Raw genomic sequence first — 21019 nt, forward strand, 5'->3', positions numbered from 1 at the left:
TCTTCTGTGAGGGATTAGAAGCAATAAAGCTCAGAGAAACAAGAGATCCCTCACCTGAGGGGCAGAAACTTGACTAGCTGCAAAGTTCCTGCCTATCTCATCCCCATCCTGCCACAAATATTCCAAAAGCAGCTTACTTAGAACTGATCATACCACTGGTTAGTAACTATCCAAGGGCTGCTCACCTTTCCACACTTCCTGTAAAGATTGTGATGAAATGAAGGACCTGCTCCAGGCAGTCAGCTGAAGTCTCCAACACGTCATCGGCAAAGCGCCGCAGAAAGATAAAGAAATCCCCCAAATTATCAGCAAAAAACTCTGCAATTAATAATGGGCAGCTAGATTAGGGGTATTTCTTGGGGACATACAGTACATAATCTGAATTCTTATAGCCATGGAAAGTGCTATGGGATAGGCACACAGAAAATGGCATCCTTTTGCACTTTTTTTTTTTTTTAACACAAAATTACGACACCTGGCCATATAGCAGACTGCAACTATGTCTCAGACTTTGTAATGCACTTTACGTATTACAGTGCATCACGTTACACAATATAAAGCAGAGTGCAATTTATACCTAAATTCTGCTGCAGCTCCAGATAATGAATTTCTGCTTTTTCACAGCTCAATGGCTGTGTATACTTTATGCTTATCTATTTTGATTAACTGCATATTACACTTGTAAAACAGAGCAATGCACAATTCAAATTCATAACTGACAACTAAAATGCATAGGCTTACCTGGCACATAAGCCAGCATGCTCTGCTGCACCTCTGGCAAGGGGAACATCAGCTCCAGTGGCTCTGTGCCACGGTTTCCAATGGCAAACTGCACCAGGAGCAGCGCTGTGGACACCTGCAGCTTTAGGCAGTTCTGCAGCATCTGAGGTTCAGTCATGGCAGTTTTTGTGGACAAATAGATGGTCATCAGACGTTCAAACTGCTCTCGCATGCTGTCTGCGGCAGGACTGGAGCTCTGCTGTGCCTCGCGCCAAGCCACCTGCAGCCGGTGTAGGCTCTGGTTTATCTTCACCATCTGATCATGTAACCTATGGGTGGCAAGCAGATGCCAACTAACATCCCAGCCCATCAGCACTTCTTCAGTTGTTTCTATTTCATTTGGCCCCTCAGCTCAGCACTTATACTCCAGCGCCATCACCCAGCCCAAACTTCCCATGTCCTGCACCTACAAGAGGAGCAGTAGAAGGGGCTGGTGAAAAAGCTACATCACGCTGTCACTGGCACAAGATGGTCATATTGTGGTGCATGATTTTAAGAAAAGGGAGAAAACAGAACAAGCCCGACTCCAACTGCATACCCACTCCTCAGCCACAGTAGATCCAGTGCCACTGGATAGGACAGGAAAGCCACAGGACTGACACTGTCATCACAAGGATGAGCCTTCACTTGCTGGTTATGAATAGTACCCCCTGGTATGAGCTTTCAGTGGTATGAATAGTGACCTTTGCTTTCAGTTTTTATTTTTCCTGGGAAGTTCAATGTTATTTAAAAAAAAAAAAAAAAAAAAAACCTGGAAAATGACTTTTCCATTGATTTTTCTCCTGTTATTTTCCACTAAATTTCCACTAAATTTTTTTGTTATAAAAAAACAAATTTTTTAAAATTGAAATTCCCAGGAAAAATAAAAAATGAAAATGAAGGTCCCTAGATATGAACAGGAGCCAGGGGCCTGCTCCCATCCTTGAAACCCTGCCTGACTGTCTTAGCACTGGGACCTTTTGCATGCTTTTATCTCCAAGTACTTTGCCATGTCATTTAGATTAGACAGAGCGCAGCTGAAGTATTGTTCATAGCCCCTGAAGAAAGAGGGGGTGGAAGCAGATTGCTGCTCTCAGTGACACCAAACAGGCAAGCCCAAGAGCAACACTGGAAGCAGTTCCACCAGAGCTACTGCAGAATATGGCCTCTGAATGAGGTGAGATGGGGGAAGAGCATGAAGCTGTGTGTCGGTTACCCAATGTGCGCTGTACTGGAAAGGAGGGAAGATCTAAAAACCCCTGACAACATCTGTGAAAAAAAAAATCACTGACCTCTCAAGCTGCTCTTACAGCTGCGATAACCTCAGTCTATGACCACCTCCCACCCCTTTCAGTTCAAGTTTCTGTTACATTTACATATTCAGAACATAAATCACCATTTCCAAGGTCCATTACCTGTGGAATCCCAGGTACAGCGAATACTGCGTCAAAACCAAATTCTCTGTCAGCAGGTTATAGCTGGGCACAAAATCGGGCTCCTGATTTGTCTCAGCTGGGATCAAGCAGGTTTCTTTATCTAGGCCTTAAAAACAAGATGCAACAAGTGAACCCATTAACAGTAATTATCCTTCCTCCTGGCCAAGAAGTCCGCTTTGGGATTATTTCAGGGGCTTAGAAAGAGCCGCGCTCATGTGCATGCCCGAGTGGAAAATGCTTTGGACACGGGGATATACAGAATTGCACTATTTGAATTCCTTCCCCTCATCGGTCCTTACTTGGCATTCCTGAATGCCGTGCGTGAGGGACACGCCATCATTCCCCCACAGCATACCTTTCATGTGTGCATTCCTGCTTTTCCTTTCCTCCTCATTCAGCTCCTTCAGGGCACAGTAGGTAGGGTTAAAGGTCAGAAGTCGGGGAGATTTTGGTTTACAGAAGGGTTGGCACAGTTTCAGCAGAGCTGCACCCAGGTTCAGGAAGAAGGCATCCGAGGCATACATCTGGAAGAAGATTTCTGGCATCTGATTAGCCCAGATTTTGGTGCGTCCTGCGTTAGCATGTAGACAGTTTCCCAGCCAAGACAGGATGTGGTGTTTCGTCTCAGGAGATAGCTGCAGCAGGTTCTTCAGCATTTGATAGATTTTCTCATGGAACTGTGCCATGAACTGTGCAAGAGAGAAATGTACAGCTTTAAAAGATAAATTCATCTGTTCTGATCTGGAGGTGAATGACACCTGCTGGGAAATGTGCAGAACTGTGAAATTGGAAGACACCACAACTCCAGTCTCATCACTGCCACTTACTGCAATTTTAGACAGGCTACCCAGCCTCTCTGGCTCTCCAGACCTGAGAGGGTGAGCTAGGTCTCTTCTACCTTGTATCAATGTGATCCAGGATCGGGAGAGGCTGCCTTTTCTCACCTGATGAATATTGGACTCCTGCACTGTTATCTCCTGCGGGCTTGATCGGGATGGGTTCAGGAAGTACTCGTGATTCTCCACCACTCCAGGGGTCTTCAGCAGACAAGAAATGTTTAAGATCTCACCTAGTAGGGTCTTCTGGTACATCTGCCCATTGCTGGAGTCCTGAGGCTGAATGTACTCCACAAAAACCTGAAAGGTGTTGGAAAACACACACAAAAAATAAATAAATAAAACGTGCGTGCATTTATTGGATAATACTGGCATCCCCATGTTATCAGCATAAACCAGATAGTTCTATTTCCACTCAGATAGCCTCCATTATACCAACTTGCTTAGATTTCTAACCATACCATTAAAAGTTCTACCTGCTCTTGGCAGCAGCACAGCACTGCTCACCTTCGCTAGGTCCTTCTGGTGGGTAATGTACAGGAGCACATCCAGGTATGTCTGGAGGAGGATCTGGCACAGGCCAAGCTCTCTTACTCTGATTAACAGAACCTCAAACACAGGAACCATAACTTCCGAGAAAGTTCGCACTTCTTCATCTGCCAGCAGTGCTTCTATCACCTCATCCAGAAACTCGCTCACTTCTTCAAAGTCTAATTTAAAAAATAATAAAAAGAACACACAAAAAAGAGACACCATTTTCTGTAAGACACCTTGCAAATGGACTCACTGCTAAGAGCTAATGAAAGGGAAGATGGAGTTTCATTCCTAGCTTAGGCCCAACTCCTTAAGTCTTTTCCGAAATTACCGACTGCAGTATTTTATTGTACATATTACAGGAAAGGAAACTTGGTTCTTACCTACTATTTTTCTTTCCTGGATCAGTCCAGACTCCTGGGATTATGCCTCCCTTCCAGCATATGGAGACAGAGAAAGTTGCACTGGAATAAAACCTAATCAAGGACCCATCCTGCTCCATCTTAAATAACTACAACTTTTCAAAGAACCCATACAATAAATACGCTATTTCGCTGTTAAAATCAATACACTAAAACAAAATTCTCCAACTATCTACCAACAAAAGAGCCTGAAAAATTGGGCAAAGTGAAATGGAAGTCTTTTGACCCAGTGTCTAAATGTGAAATAAAACTAAACCAATCCCAAAAATAAAGCCTGCTACCCATCCATTGGACCCTATCCCTGCAAATCGCTAGCAGAAGGATTGGTCCCAGATAGGGCAAAACAAGCTGTAATTAAACCAATCCCAAAAAATAAAACTGGCAGAATCAATGATTGGGACAATTACAGACCAATATCCAATTTTCCTTTCATCGCTAAAGTCCTAGAAAAAGCAATGTTAACTCATTTAGAGAACCACCTAGACGACAATATACTATACCCAAACCAAATTTGGATTCAGAAAAAAAAAAAAATTATATATGTGTTGAGTGATATATATATATATATATATATATATATATATATATATATATAAATAAAATCACTCAGCAGAAACCCTACTCATTTCCTTGGCCGACCCTGTTCTACAGGGGTTTGATAACAATGAATCATATATCCTTGTACTAAATTGACCTAACAGAAGCATTCGACACAATTGACCGTATTCTGCTATGCCACCAGCTGAGAAAAATTGGAATTGACAGAAATGTTAACAAATGGTTCTCCTCCTTCCTAAAAGATAGGACATTCCAAGTCAAACTGAGTAATCAATTTCTGACACCGCAGGTTTTGCATCACCTCCATCTGCTGGAGACAGAGAAATACTGAGGAGATGCAGGTGGCACACCGGTTTAAGAGGCGGTGCCTGTGAAATTTTCTGTATCTCCATCTGCTGGAAAAGGAGGTGAAACCCAGGAGCCTGGACTGATCTGGGTACATACAGGGAATGTATGTTAAGCCGTGAGTGAGAGGTGGTCTATGGACAGACACTTACGAGCTCTTGTAAGCGCTTCCACCATCAGGTCCACCAGCTGCTCATGAACATTCTGATTCTGGTAGATCTCGGGCGTGAGGAAGACAGTGCGTGTGTTCGATACGCTCAGGCTCTTACAACGCAAGGCATATGGCAGCAGGTTTTCTGGCACTTTGGTTATCTGCAAGGACAAAATAGTACTCAAATAATCTGTGTACTTCTGCAGGATCTTTTCAGTGTTTCCTCTCAGCACAGCCAGCGCATACAGGTGACCTCTGGGCACACTGCCATATCCTGATTTACAAAGTCAAACGTACTGAGGCATGCTGGGAAACCTGCATGCTAAATTCCATTGCAGATATTTAAATCTGCTGCAGCAACCTGAATAGATGCAGTTAGACCTTTTAGTCAGCACTTGGAATTTCTTCATCTGATGTCAGATTACCCCCAACGATGCAAGAGAGTTACATCAATCACCTTCAACAGTGCTGATTCTATTTAGAGGGGAGCTTACTTAGAAGCCATCATGAAACAGCAGTTGAGTCTATCCAGTGATATCTACCAGCTTCTGATCAAAAGGTAGCCCTGCTCCACTTGACACAAAATTTTGTTTTTATACAATTATTTAACAAGGAGTTCCTGGGAGCCCCATGCAGGGCATCACCATGCATATCTCAGTAACATGGATTATGTCTAGGGAACACCCTCACATCCCCATTCTCCAGACTGGACAGATTCTCAGGTTGTGGTGCTCTACCTCTTCCTGTGCTCTCTGAAAGGAGGCAAACAGATACTGCAGGACACGAGTCTCCCCTGCATCACGCTCTGCAGAAAGATTCTGCACATTTGTTGAGGTCATGTAAATCAGGTGACTTCTTGGATCTGGAAGAAGCAGGCGGGTGAAGAGAGCCTACAAACCAAAAAAGGAAAACACTCTGAAAATATTATGCTCCCAGCACCACCACCACCACCCATCTCAGCAGACTGCGCACCCCAGCACCATAACCTTAACAGCATCCTGCACCCCCTAATCCACCCACATCCAAGCCCTCTCTAGTTCACAGGTCTTTTTTTTTTTAACTTTTAGCAATTAGTATGCATCTCTCAGGCACCAAATCAAAGATTCTCATCTACTTTATCTCCTTTCTGCACATCATCTACCTGTTCAACATTATCCATATCCAGCCAGTCCTGCCCATCTAGGTCTGCCCCCATTTCTTCCAGGTACACACAGCGCACAGGAATTCCATTTCCACCTTTCACACTGGGGTCACCTTTGAAAGAAAAAAAAATTACGACTAAAACAGTCATACATTACTGACTGTAACATAAGTAATACCTTACGAGAAATGAAACCAGGGCTGTTATTTCATGAGACCTGTATAGATTTCACAGGCTCAATCATCTCACGAACCTACGGGCATTTCTCACCACTCTTCCCCAACCTTCAAGCAAGGTGTCACAAAAATCTATTGAAGCTGAGTGGGACATGTATAGCTTCATTCAGTGCTTGTCCCGTGCCACTCTGAACTCAGGCCTCCAAGATGGCAGCATATAACAACCAGCACCAGGTCATCAGCCTGTCCCTGTAATAAGAAATGCTGGGGGTACCTGGTTTGGACAAAGTTGTGAAGGGGTTTGAACTGACAACGCACTTATTCTACTGATGGCAGCAGCAGGAGTTCTCTTTGTGCAAGCATCACTCACTGTTATCCAGCGTGATGAGGAAGATTCTCTGAATCATGTGATTGATGTTGAGCTGCTCACACAGCTCCTGTTGAGAACGGAATGAGCGGCTGATCTCAGCCACAGAGTCGTCGTAGTCATCCAGGCTCTCTGACACACTGTTTTCCGAATCATCCTGACTACCTGTGGCTTCATCTAGTGTAAAACAAACAGCCAGTTATATTTACTTTCATCACTATGCACTGGAAGAGCATAGCTAGAAACTGCGTATGGTTTACATTTTTTTTGCCTGCATCCTAACAGGAGAATTGCTTCTGAAACGATACTCACCCCTCCATGCTTTCCTTCCCCACCCTTCTTACCACTGAGCTCCCTATGCTGCTGTTTCTGGACAGCTGCAAACTGCTTAGCATCAGCTAAGGAGCTGAAGAGAGCTGCAAAGGGATTCCTGGAGATGTTGTTGTTATTCTCCTGATCAGTCATTTCACTTAAAATGTTGTCCCATCCAGATTCAGGTAGAGGGGGACTAGGAAGAAAAAAACAACACACAACAACAAATCAGCGTCTCAGGTCAAATGAGATATCTATAATTCTCAGTGTTCCTGCCAGGTGCTCTACTACCCCAATTTTTTTTTTTTTTTGGAAGACACATACAATATTCCAAAACATAGGATAAACAGCATTCTCAAGTCAGCACTTACAAAGTACATGCATAAAAGCAATTTTACATATATTCTACAAGAAAAGACATGTCTTCTAGAGAGAACCCCGTCCCCCTCCCCAACAATCCCAAATTTGGCTAACCCTTATGATACCAAAAGAGTATTGACAATTAGACTGTGAATCCTGCAAGATAAAGAATCCAAATATGGCTTCCAAATCTGAAGGAATATTGTCTCCTACAACTTTTCTTAACAGAAAATTTTTACCATAATCAGTAAACCATGCATCTGTATACGCCATTGCTCCAAGGTGGGAGCGTCTTGATATATCCATTGTAGAGATATAGGGGGCACTCCATGAAGTTAGCATGGGGCACATTTAAAACTAATCGGAGAAAGTTATTTTTTACTCAACGCACAATTAAACTCTGGAATTTGTTGCCAGAGAATGTGGTTCGTGCAGTTAGTATAGCTGTGTTTAAAAAAGGATTGGATAAGTTCTTGGAGGAGAAGTCCATTACCTGCTATTAAGTTCACTTAGAGAATAGCCACTGCCATTAGCAATGGTTTCATAGAATAGACTTAGTTTTTGGGTACTTGCCAGGTTCTTATGGCCTGGATTGGCCACTGTTGGAAACAGGATGCTGGGCTTGATGGACCCTTGGTCTGACCCAGTATGGCATTTTCTTATGTAGCAGTATGCATATTTTAATCATACAACATGTTTTACAGATGTACAGTTACAAATATTTATCAGCAATCTCATAATAATCATAAATATCCAAGAGCCCCAGAAAGGTATCTAAAGGCACCTCCCTCCCAGCCAACATAGAGACATGTTGAAATACAGAAACCCCAAAACAAGACCAAAAGCAATGAGAAAACATGCCCTCTGCCACTCCACATTTCAAACAGGCAGGGCTCTAAATGCCCGGGAGGGAGAAAAGTAGAGCCTGTGAGCCACCTTAAATTGCATTTCACAAAGATTGGCACTCTCTACTCATTGTCCCAACCCAGCCAAAGAAAATTTGATATCATCCTCTTCCAAGACTAGTCCCAAATCCCTGGCCCATTGCATTGTGACAAAGGAGAGGGGATCAATCATCTAATAAGCCATTAAACCCCTACAGAGTTTGGAAATTAACCCAGATTGACATATTTTAATGATTGTCTCTTCAAATTTCCCCGCTGTAAAAATCACTTGATTTTCATGCAATAAAGAATCAACATAGTGGCACACTGAGGGCATAAACATCTTTATTCTCCAAGACATACTTGTCTTTTAAAGTTTGCAAGGTTACCACCCCCTGTTGAGAGTCCATTAATCGACCAATATTTTTAAGACCAGCTGGTTCCCATTTATGGAAAATAACATGATCCAATCCCAGCAGAAAATTACCATTTCTCCGAAGTGGCAAAAAGATTGACACTGTAGGAGAAAGCCCTCACCCATAACCATATTTGAAGAACAGATGAAAACAATGGATCCAATCTTAACCCATGAGGTAGAACCCGTTTTCCTCCATGTAAAAGATAGGACACCCCTAAAGATTTACTAACCCCCATCTAACAAAATATCCGTGACAGTGTTCCCCTCCCTGAGCCAATCCCAGACCACCCAAAGAAGGCACGCCACATTATAAACTCGTAAATTCGGCAATTTAAGGCCCCATCCCAAATTCCAAGCTGTAAACTTGCCAATTTTATGCGCGGCTGTTTCTTATTCCAAATAAATTGAGAGATGAGCGCATTCCACAACTTAACATCTTTTTTTAGGAGCCAAATCGGCAACGTTTGCAGTACATATAACCATTCTGGCAGAATAATCATTTTAACCAATTGAACCCTGTCATACCAAGACAGTGGGAGAAACCGCCAACTATCTAACAAACGCCTTGTACTGTCCATCAAAGGGTTAATATTTATCTGAAAAAGCCTAGAAATCCCAAGGGATCCGCAACCCTAAATAGCTGAGCTCATCCTTTTCCCAGCCCAAAGGAAATTCCCCTTGCCAAGTATGACGTAAGTCACCAGACAGATCTAATACTAAAGATTTATCCATGTTGATTTTCAGACCAGAAACTTCAGCAAAATCGTGCAACAAAAGCATCAACCTCGATAAAAAAAATGTAGGGGGTCCTCCAATGTCACTAAAAGATAGTCAGCAAACAATGCTAATTTCACTTCTCGATCGCCACACATAATACCTTTAATGAAGGGATCCTGCAACAACCAATGAGCTAAAGGCTCCATGCACAGAACAAACAAAAAAGGGGAGAGGGAACATCCTTGCCAAGTACCCCATTCCAGAGAAAAATAGGTTGACAACACTCCATTGGCCACAACCACAGCAACATATCTAAAAACTCTACCGGAAAGTCATCTCTGGCCAATGCTGTAAAAAGAAATGACCAATGTCAAAGCTGATCAAGATAGGCTTAGTAGCCTTCCGCCCGCTACTAACTATACTGGCCAACACACACCTAACATTCCTTGCAGCCATGCGCCCCTGCACAAAAGCCACCTGTTCAGTGGAAATTAATTGTGGAAGCACTCCTGACAGCCGATTAGCCAGTATTTTGACATAAATCTTTACATCTGTATTGAGTAAAGAAATCGGTCAGTAGGCAGCTGGTTTTGTGAGGTCCCGCCCCTTTTTGGGAAGAACAACTACAGCAGCTTCACGCACACAGCGAGGAAGATCCCTTGTCCGTAACATATTATATAGAGCCAGCTGAGACTGAACTATTTTAAATAATTCAGAGGTAAAACCATCAGGCCCAGCAGCCTTATGACACTTTAATTCTCTAATAACCCTAAGGATCTCTTCCCCTGAATGGGCTGGGACAACTTTGCTGTTATATTCCTCACCAATTTGGGGAACAGCTACACTGGCACAAAAATCATCCCATGAGATTGAACCATGATCCCCTTTGGCATATAAAGTGGCATAAAACCTTGTCAGGATCTCACAAATTTCCTTATTGGACTGATGGAGAGTCCCCTGTTCATCCTGTAAACTGGGAATAAAACGAGATCCCTCTGTGATTCTAATAAGCTGAGCCATACTTCTCCCTATTTTGTTCCCAAACCGAAAAAATGTGTTTCTGATAAATAAGAGGACAATGCACTCTTTATTGTATCAAAGCAGTCACCTGATTTTGCAGAATTGAGAAGGCAGTTTTATGGGCCTCAGTCAGATACCTAGCTAGCTTCTTAAATGCACCCTCTAATTGCTTATTCAGGTGGACCAAATCTTTATTTAACTGATGCTTCTTATAAATAGTGTACGAGATAATTTCTCCCCTCATCACTAATTTAGTAGTCTCCGAATATAACTGCAAGGTGGCTAAGTGTTGACCATTGTTAAGAGCAAAATCCTCCCATTTGCCCTGTAAATAACATTTGAAATCCTCTGATTCCATGAGATGGGAAGGTATACGCCTCAGATACGTGGAATCTTTCCTAACAAACAGGTAGTGCAAGATAACTGGTGCATGATCTGAGACAGTAAAGCTTCCAATGTCTACCCGCTGAACCTTGAAGAAACATTTTTCAGATACAGTCAATTCTACTTTGACACAGATGGGCTCTAGAAGCATGAGTGTAGGTTTGTTTCCCAGGATGTAAAACAAACCATATATCTACTAACTCCAGCGTGGTAGTCAAAAAGGGAATACCTTTGTTTTTACCCAATATTATTCCTGGAACTTTACTGTCCCTATCCAGCACAGGGTCAGCAACAGTTAAAGTCACCAACCACAATCAAAGGAATATCTCCAATTTCCATCAAAAGGCCTGCCAATGTAGGAAAAAAATGTATGGTTATAGACATTCGGTGCATAAACTGAAGATAGTCCTAAGGTTTCTCCCAAAATTTGGCCCACCCTAATGATATATCTACCATTCTCATCCACCAATACACTTTGTGTTGTAAAAGCCAAGGATCTATGAATGAGAATGCCAAATACCCACGCCCACTTTCCTGGTATTAGCGGCAGATGCTGCAAAGCAAGCACCAACCCATTCCCTTTTCTACATTCCTCAGGGAACAGATGAGTTTCCTGCATTAGGGCTATAGAAGTATGCAATTGACACCATGTGGAAAGGACTTTTTTTCTTTTAATAGGAGACCCAATACCTGCAATATTCCAAGATTCTATGATATTCCCCAGCTTAAACACGCCCTCTGATCATCCAGTAGAATTTGCATTCCCCAGTCAGCTGAAACCCCTCAAACACCCCCCCGCCAATCCCCCAGTGATCCTGAACTTCCCATCCCTCCCAACCCCAAATAGAATTAAACTATAAAACATTGAACAATAACTTCTCTCATGAGGCTTACACCTACACTCCAATCACACATCCCACACAGGCTCCACACATACCGATGCATTCGAGTGCCACCCCCCGGAAACATGCCATCCAGCCATACATAACATACACACAGCCACATACCACATTACAGATTATCAGCCCCTCATTATAAAACCCAGAGGCAGCAATACGAAGACATAAGCTACAGAACGAAGTAGAATAGCTCCTGCTTCGTTACAGAGTAATAGTTCCCAGTGGCAGTGTAGAAAAAAAAAACTACAAACAGATATAAGGGGGGTGGCACTCAGAGCCTCAGCACAGCACATCTGCTCAGCTCACTGCACCACCGGAAGTCCTACTACCCCAAATTTTATTCAAGTTCTCCACCCACTGTCCCCTTCCCTTTTGGTTAACTATCCCCTGCTGCTTCAAGATCTCTAGAAGTGAACACTGAAGGGAAAAAAATACTAAAGGATGCTGATTTGAAGCTTGATAGGTGTAAGGTTAAATATAATGTGCATATTAGAACATAAGAAAATGCCATACTGGGTCAGACCAAGGGTCCATCAAGCCCAGCATCCTGTTTTCAACAGTGGCCAATCCAGGCCATAAGAACCTGGCAAGTACCCAAAAACTAAGTCTATTCCATGTTACCATTGCTAATGGCAGTGGCTATTCTCTAAGTGAACTTAATAGCAGGTAATGGACTTCTCCTCCAAGAACTTATCCAATCCTTTTTTAAACACAGCTATACTAACTGCACTAACCACGTCCTCTGGCAACAAATTCCAGAGTTTAATTGTGCGTTGAGTAAAAAAGAACTTTCTCCAATTAGTTTTAAATGTGCCCCATGCTAACTTCATGGAGTGCCCCCTAGTCTTTCTACTATCCGAAAGAGTAAATAACCGATATTAGATATAAACAGGTGTGGAAAAATATTGGGGATATTCCACCACAATAAAGATCTGTGACAGAAGTAGATCATACAACACCATTTGGTCCCCTCATTGCTGAAGGATAGCCGCTGCATGACGTAGGATCTTTCCAAGGCCAACTCTCAAGGAGTTGAAATCTCTTCATCCATAGAAAGAAATATGAGTTTGGTAGATGGACACAAGAAACAGCTGCTACACAAAAGTTTGACCACCTTCACATTACCAGCTGTAGCAAACACCTTTCCTTACCTTAAACCTCACCCAATGCACTACAGATATTTTATACGTTAGCCACACTATTTTAAATGCCTATACAATATTGCTTCTTCTCCCTAGCTGGGAAGTATAGCCAAGTCATTCCAGGACACTGACCAGTTTCTCCCCCAGCTATATCTAAGCTTTGGTGCTGTCATGTAAGTTGACTTTGCCTCATCTTCCTAGGATGCCAGCTTATACTGAAGTTCTATAACATTGGTTTTGTCTTCTCTCCTTTTTGGCCCTCTGCTATTCCATGTGACTAAGTATATTGATTTCAGTAGCTAGTCCAATACCAAGCTACTTCTACTCCCTTTTCTTTTACCCTACTGCTCTCCACCTGTCCTTACCACTGTACTCTGAATCTATCCCAAGAATGCTTAAATTCTCTCATGATTTTGGTTACTATCACCTTTGCTAGTAGGCATCTACCTTTCTGAAGTGTGCCAAATATTTGAATGTTTCTATCATATATCACCTTTCCTCAGAAAATATATTTTGAGTTCCTTAAGCCTCACTCTGAAAGGTTTATGTTGCAGGCCCTGTACCCTTTTGATAGCCCTTCTCTGAACTGTTTCCATCTTATTGATATCCTTACAAAAGGTATGGCCTCCATCAGGTGAACACAATACTTAACCTGGGGTCTCACTAGTGAACTTTTTTTCTGCTGTTGAAATCTATCCTTATGTACATAAGCACACTGTTGGCCTTCCCTGCTACTTTATTATTCTCACTGGCAACCGCCAGGTCATCTGAGATGATTACACCGAAGGTCCTTTTTTGTTTGTCAATTTTCAGTTCTTGTCCTCTTAACTAAGTGCTTAATATTTCCACATATTAGATATATAACTTTACATTTTTTTAAACTGAAGAACAGCTGTGGAGTTACAAAATGTTTTTCCTGCCATTTCCTGTCTGTAGTTTGACAGCAGTATTTGAAATTTTCTGCTTGCTATAGCAAGTGTAAATGTGACCCCAAATCTGTAGAACTACTCTATTGAAATTCAAACTGTAATTCCTTTTTGGAAATTGTAACCAAAGCCTAAACTGTGTAATTGCTGTATGTAAATGCAGAGACCTCTCAGAAGCAAACAGATACTGTTTACTCAGTTGATACCTGCAGAAGCAGCGAGGACAAAGGGCTAAAGAAAATAAAGTGCAGGGGACACAAGGCAATGCGCTGTCAGCAGGAACATTCGCTAATAAATACCAAGACACCTGGAAGGAGGGGAGTCTCAAAGATACAAACTGGAAGGACCGCTTAGAGTAAACAACATGTAGTGAAAAAAAAGTTTTTATCTTTCCACAACAAATATGTATAGGCAATTACCAAATTTACAGTGCCAGAAACTTTAGCCTATTGTGTGGGGGCATCTTCCAATGCAATATAAACATACAGAAGCATCTTACATGCCAAAATACCCTAGCATGATTTTCAGACACAGTGGAATAACCAACTATAATAATGTATGTTTTAAATGCAAGGATGTCCGAGAGCGAGAAAGAGAGAAGAGGTGGGACAAAGTGCTGGAATACACAACCAACCATAATAATGTAACTATTTTCGATGCAAGGACGTACGCGGGCGAGAAAGAGCGGTGGAAGAGGTGGAACCAAGGGCTGGAATACCATCCAAACAAGAACCACAGAAAGACACACAAAACGAGTTTTCAATTGGGACTTAAAAGCAGAAAGAGAACCAATACCCAAAAGGAGATTGTTCTCCTATGTCTCTTATTGGATCAAGTCAGAGTATATGCCTCCCCGGACTGCTATGTTTAACGGCAGACACTAACAGCCGCCGCCGGCAACTGTTCCTGGCACAAAGCTTCTCAGAGGCCCGAGGGGGGGAGGAGGAGACACAAGCGGTCACTCTGTTGTCTAACCCACCCCAAGACAGGAGCCCCACACACCTCGGCGCCTGACAGCTGCGGGTGCGGTCCCTCCTTCATTACAAGACTCTCGGTGGTTGTGTGACAAGTCCGCGAAGAACCTTGGCACCCGCCACCACTCACCTGCGCTGCGCGGCGCCTCCCCATAGGCGGCCGTCTCTTCCTAGTCAGCGCTTCCGTTTCCGATCTACCAGGACAACGGCTTCATTCGTCACCCGCCGTCGACGTCGCATCCTCGTGCGTCACGCACTGGTCTTCAGCCAATCACGTTAGCCAATTGGTTTTGCCCCGCCCCCCTCCAGCTTCTCCGTGCAGGTTGGTTCTCATTCTCGCATCTGCCTGTACTGGCTGTGTTCTTGTAATAGGCGCTGGTCGAGGGCATCATATAAGTACCGTAAATAAATACATATTGCTGGTCCAACCTATGAATTATATAAAGATCACTGCAAAGCTTGAGACCTCCTGTCAGTGTAGGTCTGCAGAACCTAAGACCTCCTATCACCTTCAGAGAAATCAGGCTTAAAACAGAGAAACGTAGAATACGATGGTAAATAAAGACCACAAGGTCCATCTAGTCTGCGCATTTCCCCTTCCTACTGCAATACTACAATACTGCAGATCTGATTATTTATTTCAAGAATTTATGTTCCGCACATATCTAAAATTCCAGGTGGATTACAGAATAATATAATAAAACAGTAAGTTAAAGTGAAATCAGAGCATTAAATCATAAAATATAATAAGAAAAACAAGGTGACAGGGGTGACTGCTCTCGACACTATTGCTCCTCTTAAGCATTTACTTCTATCAAGAAAAAAACTTCTAACAAGAAAAAAACTTCAGCCTTGGCTCACCCCTACCTTGATTTCCTTGAGGAAATCATTAAGGAAGAGTGAGCGGGTCAGGTCTAAAACGCCCTCTTCAGCAAATGCATCTAATTTTAGACTTCTGTTGTCTAAATATCAAACTGAAACGCTCAACTCTAAAAAAAGACTACTATACCGATAAAATTAAGCAATTAGGGAACAATTCCAAAGCGTTACTTCATTTGGTTCATAATCTTACTAGGGATCATAAAAAAAACAGTACTGCCTTCAGATTCACTTTCAGCTGATGCCTTCTTGAAACACTTTTCCTTAAAGCTAGAGAATCTTAGTCTAATTTTCTCTAATGTCACACCTTGATATCACAACTCTGTTTCTTTTCATACTCCTGTTTGGACTTCCTTTGAAGAGGTTTCTTCACTGGAAATCTCCAGTGTTATGTCCTCCATGAACAATGTTAACTATTCCTTAACAAATTCCCCTATTTTAGCATTCAAAGCCATAAAAGATATATTTACTCCATCTCTAACATTAATTGTTAATAATTTGCTTCATTCTGGATCTGTTCCTGTTTGTCTTAAGAAAGTAATAGTTAAGCCTCTACTTAGAAAATCTAATCTTGATGCATCTGATGTATCCAATTACCATCCGATTTCCTCCCTACCTTTTGTTTCTAAAGTCATCAAATGTGCAGTATTACGTCAATTTACTGATTTTTTGGAAGACAATGAGACCTTAGATCCCCATCAGTTTGGTTTTCGTCGATTGATGAGTACAGAACTTTTACTAGTATCTCTGATCGACAATATTAAATGGGGACTTGACAGTGGCTACCAATTTCTTTTGGTTTCTGTGGATATATCATCAGCTGTCGATACAATAGATCACAACATTCTGCTATACCGTCTCCGCAAGTGTGGCATTTCTAGCAATGTTTTGGGCTGGTTTTCTTCCTATCTTAACAATCGTTTTCAACAAGTGAAATTCAATCATCAGTTATCCAAAGTTCATCATTTAAACTCCGATGTTCCTCAAGGCTCTTCCTTGTTGGCTATGCTATTTAATGTTTATCTAGCTCCTATCACAAAACTTCTTGCTAGCATTACTAATGGGTAGAAAATTTACGCTGATGATATTCAGTTTGTCATCAAATTATATCCCGCCTGGAAGGATACCATAGACCATCTGCAAATTTGTATGTCCTCAATAAGACAATAGCTGCATCAGATCAAATTGTCACTGAACACTGCAAAAACTGAACTCTTGCTAATTCATAGGCCTCACTCTACTTCTCAACGTGACTCAATTTCTTTTGACAACTTCACTTTTGCATTGAATTCCCCCATCAAAAGTTTGGGTGTTTTTTTGGATGCAACATTGTCATTCCAACCTCAAATTAAATCAATCATCAAAGCCGATTTTTATAAACTACGCTTATTGGCCAGTTTACGTCACTTGTTCCATAATCCTGATTTTCATACTATTGTACGTGCAATTATTTTCCCCTATGTTGACTATTGTAATAGTCTATTGTTAGGTCTTCCTAACAGTTCTCTTCACCCTTTACAACTTCTTCTCAATTCTGCTGCAAGACTTGTTTCCAGTTCTAGTTGATTTGATCATGCTACACCAATTCTGGCTAAAATGAAGTGGTTGCCGATTCGAGAGCGTATCTGGTATAAAATCGCAATGACTACCTTTAAACTATTAGGCACAGACTCTTGCTCTTGGTCGAATGCCCTTTTAAGGATCTATAAACCCTCTCATGAATTAAGATCTTCACAACGTGATTTACTAGATGTTCCTTTCATACGTCATGCCCACCTTGCCATGACCAGAGAGACAGCATTCTCTGTAGCAGCGCCTACCCTGTGGAGCTCGCTGCCTGTAGCTCTTCACCTCCAAGATAATGTAAAAAATTCAGACTCCTGTTGAAGGGCTTTTTATTGTAGCAGGCCTTTTATTGATTCTATGTTCTGATCATCTAATTCATGTTTTTATTGTTATTGCTGAGCCATTAATTTTTTTATGTACATTTTTATTGTAAATCGCTTAGGCCTTCATGTGTTAGGTGATTAATACATTTTAATAAATACAAATACAAAAAATACAAATATATGAACAAGAACACCTAGACCTTGCAATAATAAAAAGAATCCACTCAAAAAAGTATTAATACAAACACTGATACCTAAAAACTATTAAAATAACTCTACAATATACCAATTAAGAAGACTGGAGAGAACTAGTTTTGCCATAAGCCTCTATAAAAAAAAAAAAAAAAAGAAAGAAAGTCTTCACTGCCTTTCTAAAATGTACAAATCAAACCCCTGATAGCTTCCAGGAGAGCATTCCATAATGATGATCCACCACTGAGAAGGCACCCTCTCGAGCCTCATTCAGATAAATCAGCCTAAAGGAAGGAGCATCAAGCAGAGACTTGTTGGTAGAGCGAAGCAAATGATGAGTGTAGATCTTAAGAATCAAATGAATCCAAGGTACATTATTGTTATTTAAATGCTTGTGAACCAACATTACAATCTTATATTTGAGTCGCCAGACTTCCGGCAGCCAGTGAAGAGACTGCAGGACTGGGGTAATGTGATCACATCTGTAATTCTCGCAGCAGGGTTCTGCACTATTTGTAAAGAACACAATTGATTCATTAATTTTACCTTCATGGCAGCTAAAACCTGAGATCTCCAATGTAATAGCTCAGCCCTGGAAATGTTCGTGTTTTATGGACAGTGAAAAGTCAGGGACGGTCTGTGTTCTGTATCATCAGAACCTTGAAAAAGCATCAGCTGAGAATAAATACAGCGTGCAGGGGATCAATGTCATATTCTATGTCAGTAAATCAGAGGAGTGGAAGGTATGGGTTTTTTTTTTTTTCTTTTTGTTTGCCATCTGACTAGTTAAGATGATTTCTCACTGGGGGGAGCTGCTTCCACATAAAAAGATCACAGGCATTAAAATACAGCGGAAGCCGTGCTTCCTATTCATGAAAGATCTATATGAAAAGGGGACTATTAGAGGTGCATGGAGGAGGGTGAGGATTGGTTCGCATGTAAGAAGAGTGCAGTTAAACTGTAACAGGGGAGACACGTGAGATGCAGACTACAAGAGACTGCCTAAAATAAATTCCACTCCAGGATTTTGTGCTGACTTTGGATTCAGATTTTTTTTTTATTTAATTGGCATACCAGTTTGTACATGTGTTGCCAAAGTAATACATACTATCACGAAAGGAAAGTTACAGATACTGTCTCCTTAATCAGCAGCACCTGTAACTTGCTGGCAGGCAACTTAAAAACCGCTCAGTCTTTGACTGAAAAAGTAAAGCTGCGGAAGGTTGCTTTTAGTGGAAACTGCTGGAAAAGGCTGTTATTAAAACACTGGAGTTTGTTGAGTTTATAATATCTGTAAAAACTCCAGTGGAGTTACAATTATTTTCTTTTAGTTGAAATGTTAAGAGGTTTTTACCTGCTGGAAACCTAACAGAAGGTGGTGAAGCGTGACAAGCTGGTGGCTAAGGCCAAAGGGATGCTGGGCTGCACAGAGAAAGGCATAACCAGCAGGAAAAAGGAGGTGATAATGCCCCTGTACAGGTCATTGGTGAAGCCTCATTTGTGTTCTGGAGACCAGGACAGGATGGAAGCGTCCAGAGAAGGGTGACCAAAAGGGTGTGGGGTCTGCAGCAAAAGAGTTATGAGATGAGATTGAAGGACCTAGATACGTATATACTGGCAGAGAAGAGGGACAGGGGCAATATGATACAGGCCTTCAAATACCTGAAAGATATTAGGAATGCACAGGAAATCAAACCTTTTTCGATGGAAAGAAAACTGTAGAACAAGGGGTGATAATATGAAGCTTCAAGGGGGTTGATTCAGGACCAACGTCAGGAAATATGTCATCACAGAAAGGGTGGTGGATGCCTGGAATTCCTTCCCAGAGAATGTAGTGAGGACAAGGAGAGTAAGCAAATTCAAAGGACATGGGATCAACACAAAGGATTCCCACTGGCCAAATGATGGAGACGAAGAAAAAGATAACAACCTGTGCTGACTGGGATAACCTGCACAGAGCAACAATTACCCTAAGAATATACAAAAAAATGTTTGCTGGGCAAACTGGATGGACTGCTTGAGTCTTTTTCTGCTGACATGCACTATGTTACACCCCATTGCAGATTACATTTTATGTTTCATTTTGTTCTGTAAGAAAAGCTTATGGTGGGGCAAGGCAGCTGCCTAATGAATGCAATCCACTTTGAAGTAAGTGCCTGAAAGGTGGAATATAAATCTAAATAATAAATATTATATTTTCTTTTGGATCTTTTGGTTGTTGCTTATTGTAATGGTAATACATAAGGTGTACTACTCTGCTTGCCTGAACTAAGTTACAGAAATAAAAGGTTAATAAAAACAAAAACTATCTATATAAGGTGATACTTTTTTATCAGACAAACAATACTTTTCTTGACTAGCTTTTGAGAGCTAACACTCTCGATCCAGAGCTAAATACTCTTGACTCTGAGAACCTGAAATGTCCTAAGGGGCTGCGGACAACTGGAAATGCAAAATATCTAGTACCCTGCATGGTGATTTTCACCCCCACTCCTGCACTAACCACTTGGGGTCTCTTCACACTGATTACATATAAAATTAAGTACACTGTTCTTTGAATAAATTGTATTATTAATTCATCACAATGTATGAGGTCAGTGATTCCATTGTTGTTTATTTATAAACATTTGATAATCCACCTTTCCCAAAAGGCAGATTACAATCATATTTATAATTAAATTCCAGTTATATTTGCATCTCAGTTTACAATGAGCAAAGGAAAACAAGAAAGGAAGAGCATATAAGCACAAAGTGGAGACATATTGATGAGGGGCATATAGAATGTGATTACTGGAGCAAGGGGGATCAGAGTGATCATTAAGGAAAGGTAGAAAATATGGTAGTAGTGTGTGCCCACTAGATGGGAAGGAGAACAAGGCAATAAGATACAATATTGCAGATGAATTGTGAAGGCAGGCACATAGTGCAAAGCAATCAAAGTAAAAAAGGAAGTCTGGCTTTCCTGATGAAATTCTTGTCATTAGAGACAGGAGAGAGTCTCTTGCTATCTTTGACACAGTGTATAGGTTGGCAATGTGAAGAATGAGCAAGATTATTGTATATGAGGTCAGTGATAGGAGGAATAAGTGAAACTCTGTCCCAGTGCATTGGGTCAGCTCCCCTAATAGAGCTAATAGGAGACCCTTAACTCCTTCAGCTTGTTCGCTCCCTTGTATACCCTTATTTCTTTCAACTGTCATACATACAGACAAGTGAAGTTCTCTTCTGCAGTCTCCTCTGATGTGTAAGAGTACATCATAGGGGCCAGGGGGGAGGGAAAGAATCAGAAAACCTCAGT

At 41.6% G+C, this 21019-nt stretch overlaps 1 protein-coding gene across 2 annotated transcripts in view; it reads right to left on the reverse strand.

Annotated features, from left to right (window-relative positions):
- UBE4A (ubiquitination factor E4A) overlaps positions 1-14994 on the reverse strand; it is a 62240-nt gene extending 47246 nt beyond the window's left edge. The window contains exons 1-12 of one of the 2 annotated variants that reach the window (XM_029572426.1): positions 14892-14994; positions 7070-7233; positions 6729-6902; positions 6183-6295; positions 5779-5931; positions 5043-5202; positions 3539-3741; positions 3140-3331; positions 2551-2884; positions 2175-2301; positions 742-1049; positions 186-318 (exon numbers count right to left, since the gene is read on the reverse strand). In XM_029572426.1, the coding sequence (XP_029428286.1) occupies positions 186-318; positions 742-1049; positions 2175-2301; positions 2551-2884; positions 3140-3331; positions 3539-3741; positions 5043-5202; positions 5779-5931; positions 6183-6295; positions 6729-6902; positions 7070-7190 (2018 nt within the window). In that variant the 5' untranslated portion in view covers positions 7191-7233; positions 14892-14994. Of the gene's footprint in view, positions 1-185; positions 319-741; positions 1050-2174; positions 2302-2550; positions 2885-3139; positions 3332-3538; positions 3742-5042; positions 5203-5778; positions 5932-6182; positions 6296-6728; positions 6903-7069; positions 7234-14789 lie in introns of both variants that reach the window. The other variant, XM_029572428.1, reaches the window with a different exon arrangement.
- Positions 14995-21019: the final 6025 nt, after the last annotated feature.

The sequence above is a fragment of the Rhinatrema bivittatum genome, chromosome 12 (assembly GCF_901001135.1).
Source record: "Rhinatrema bivittatum chromosome 12, aRhiBiv1.1, whole genome shotgun sequence".
In the NCBI taxonomy this organism is placed as follows: domain Eukaryota; kingdom Metazoa; phylum Chordata; class Amphibia; order Gymnophiona; family Rhinatrematidae; genus Rhinatrema; species Rhinatrema bivittatum.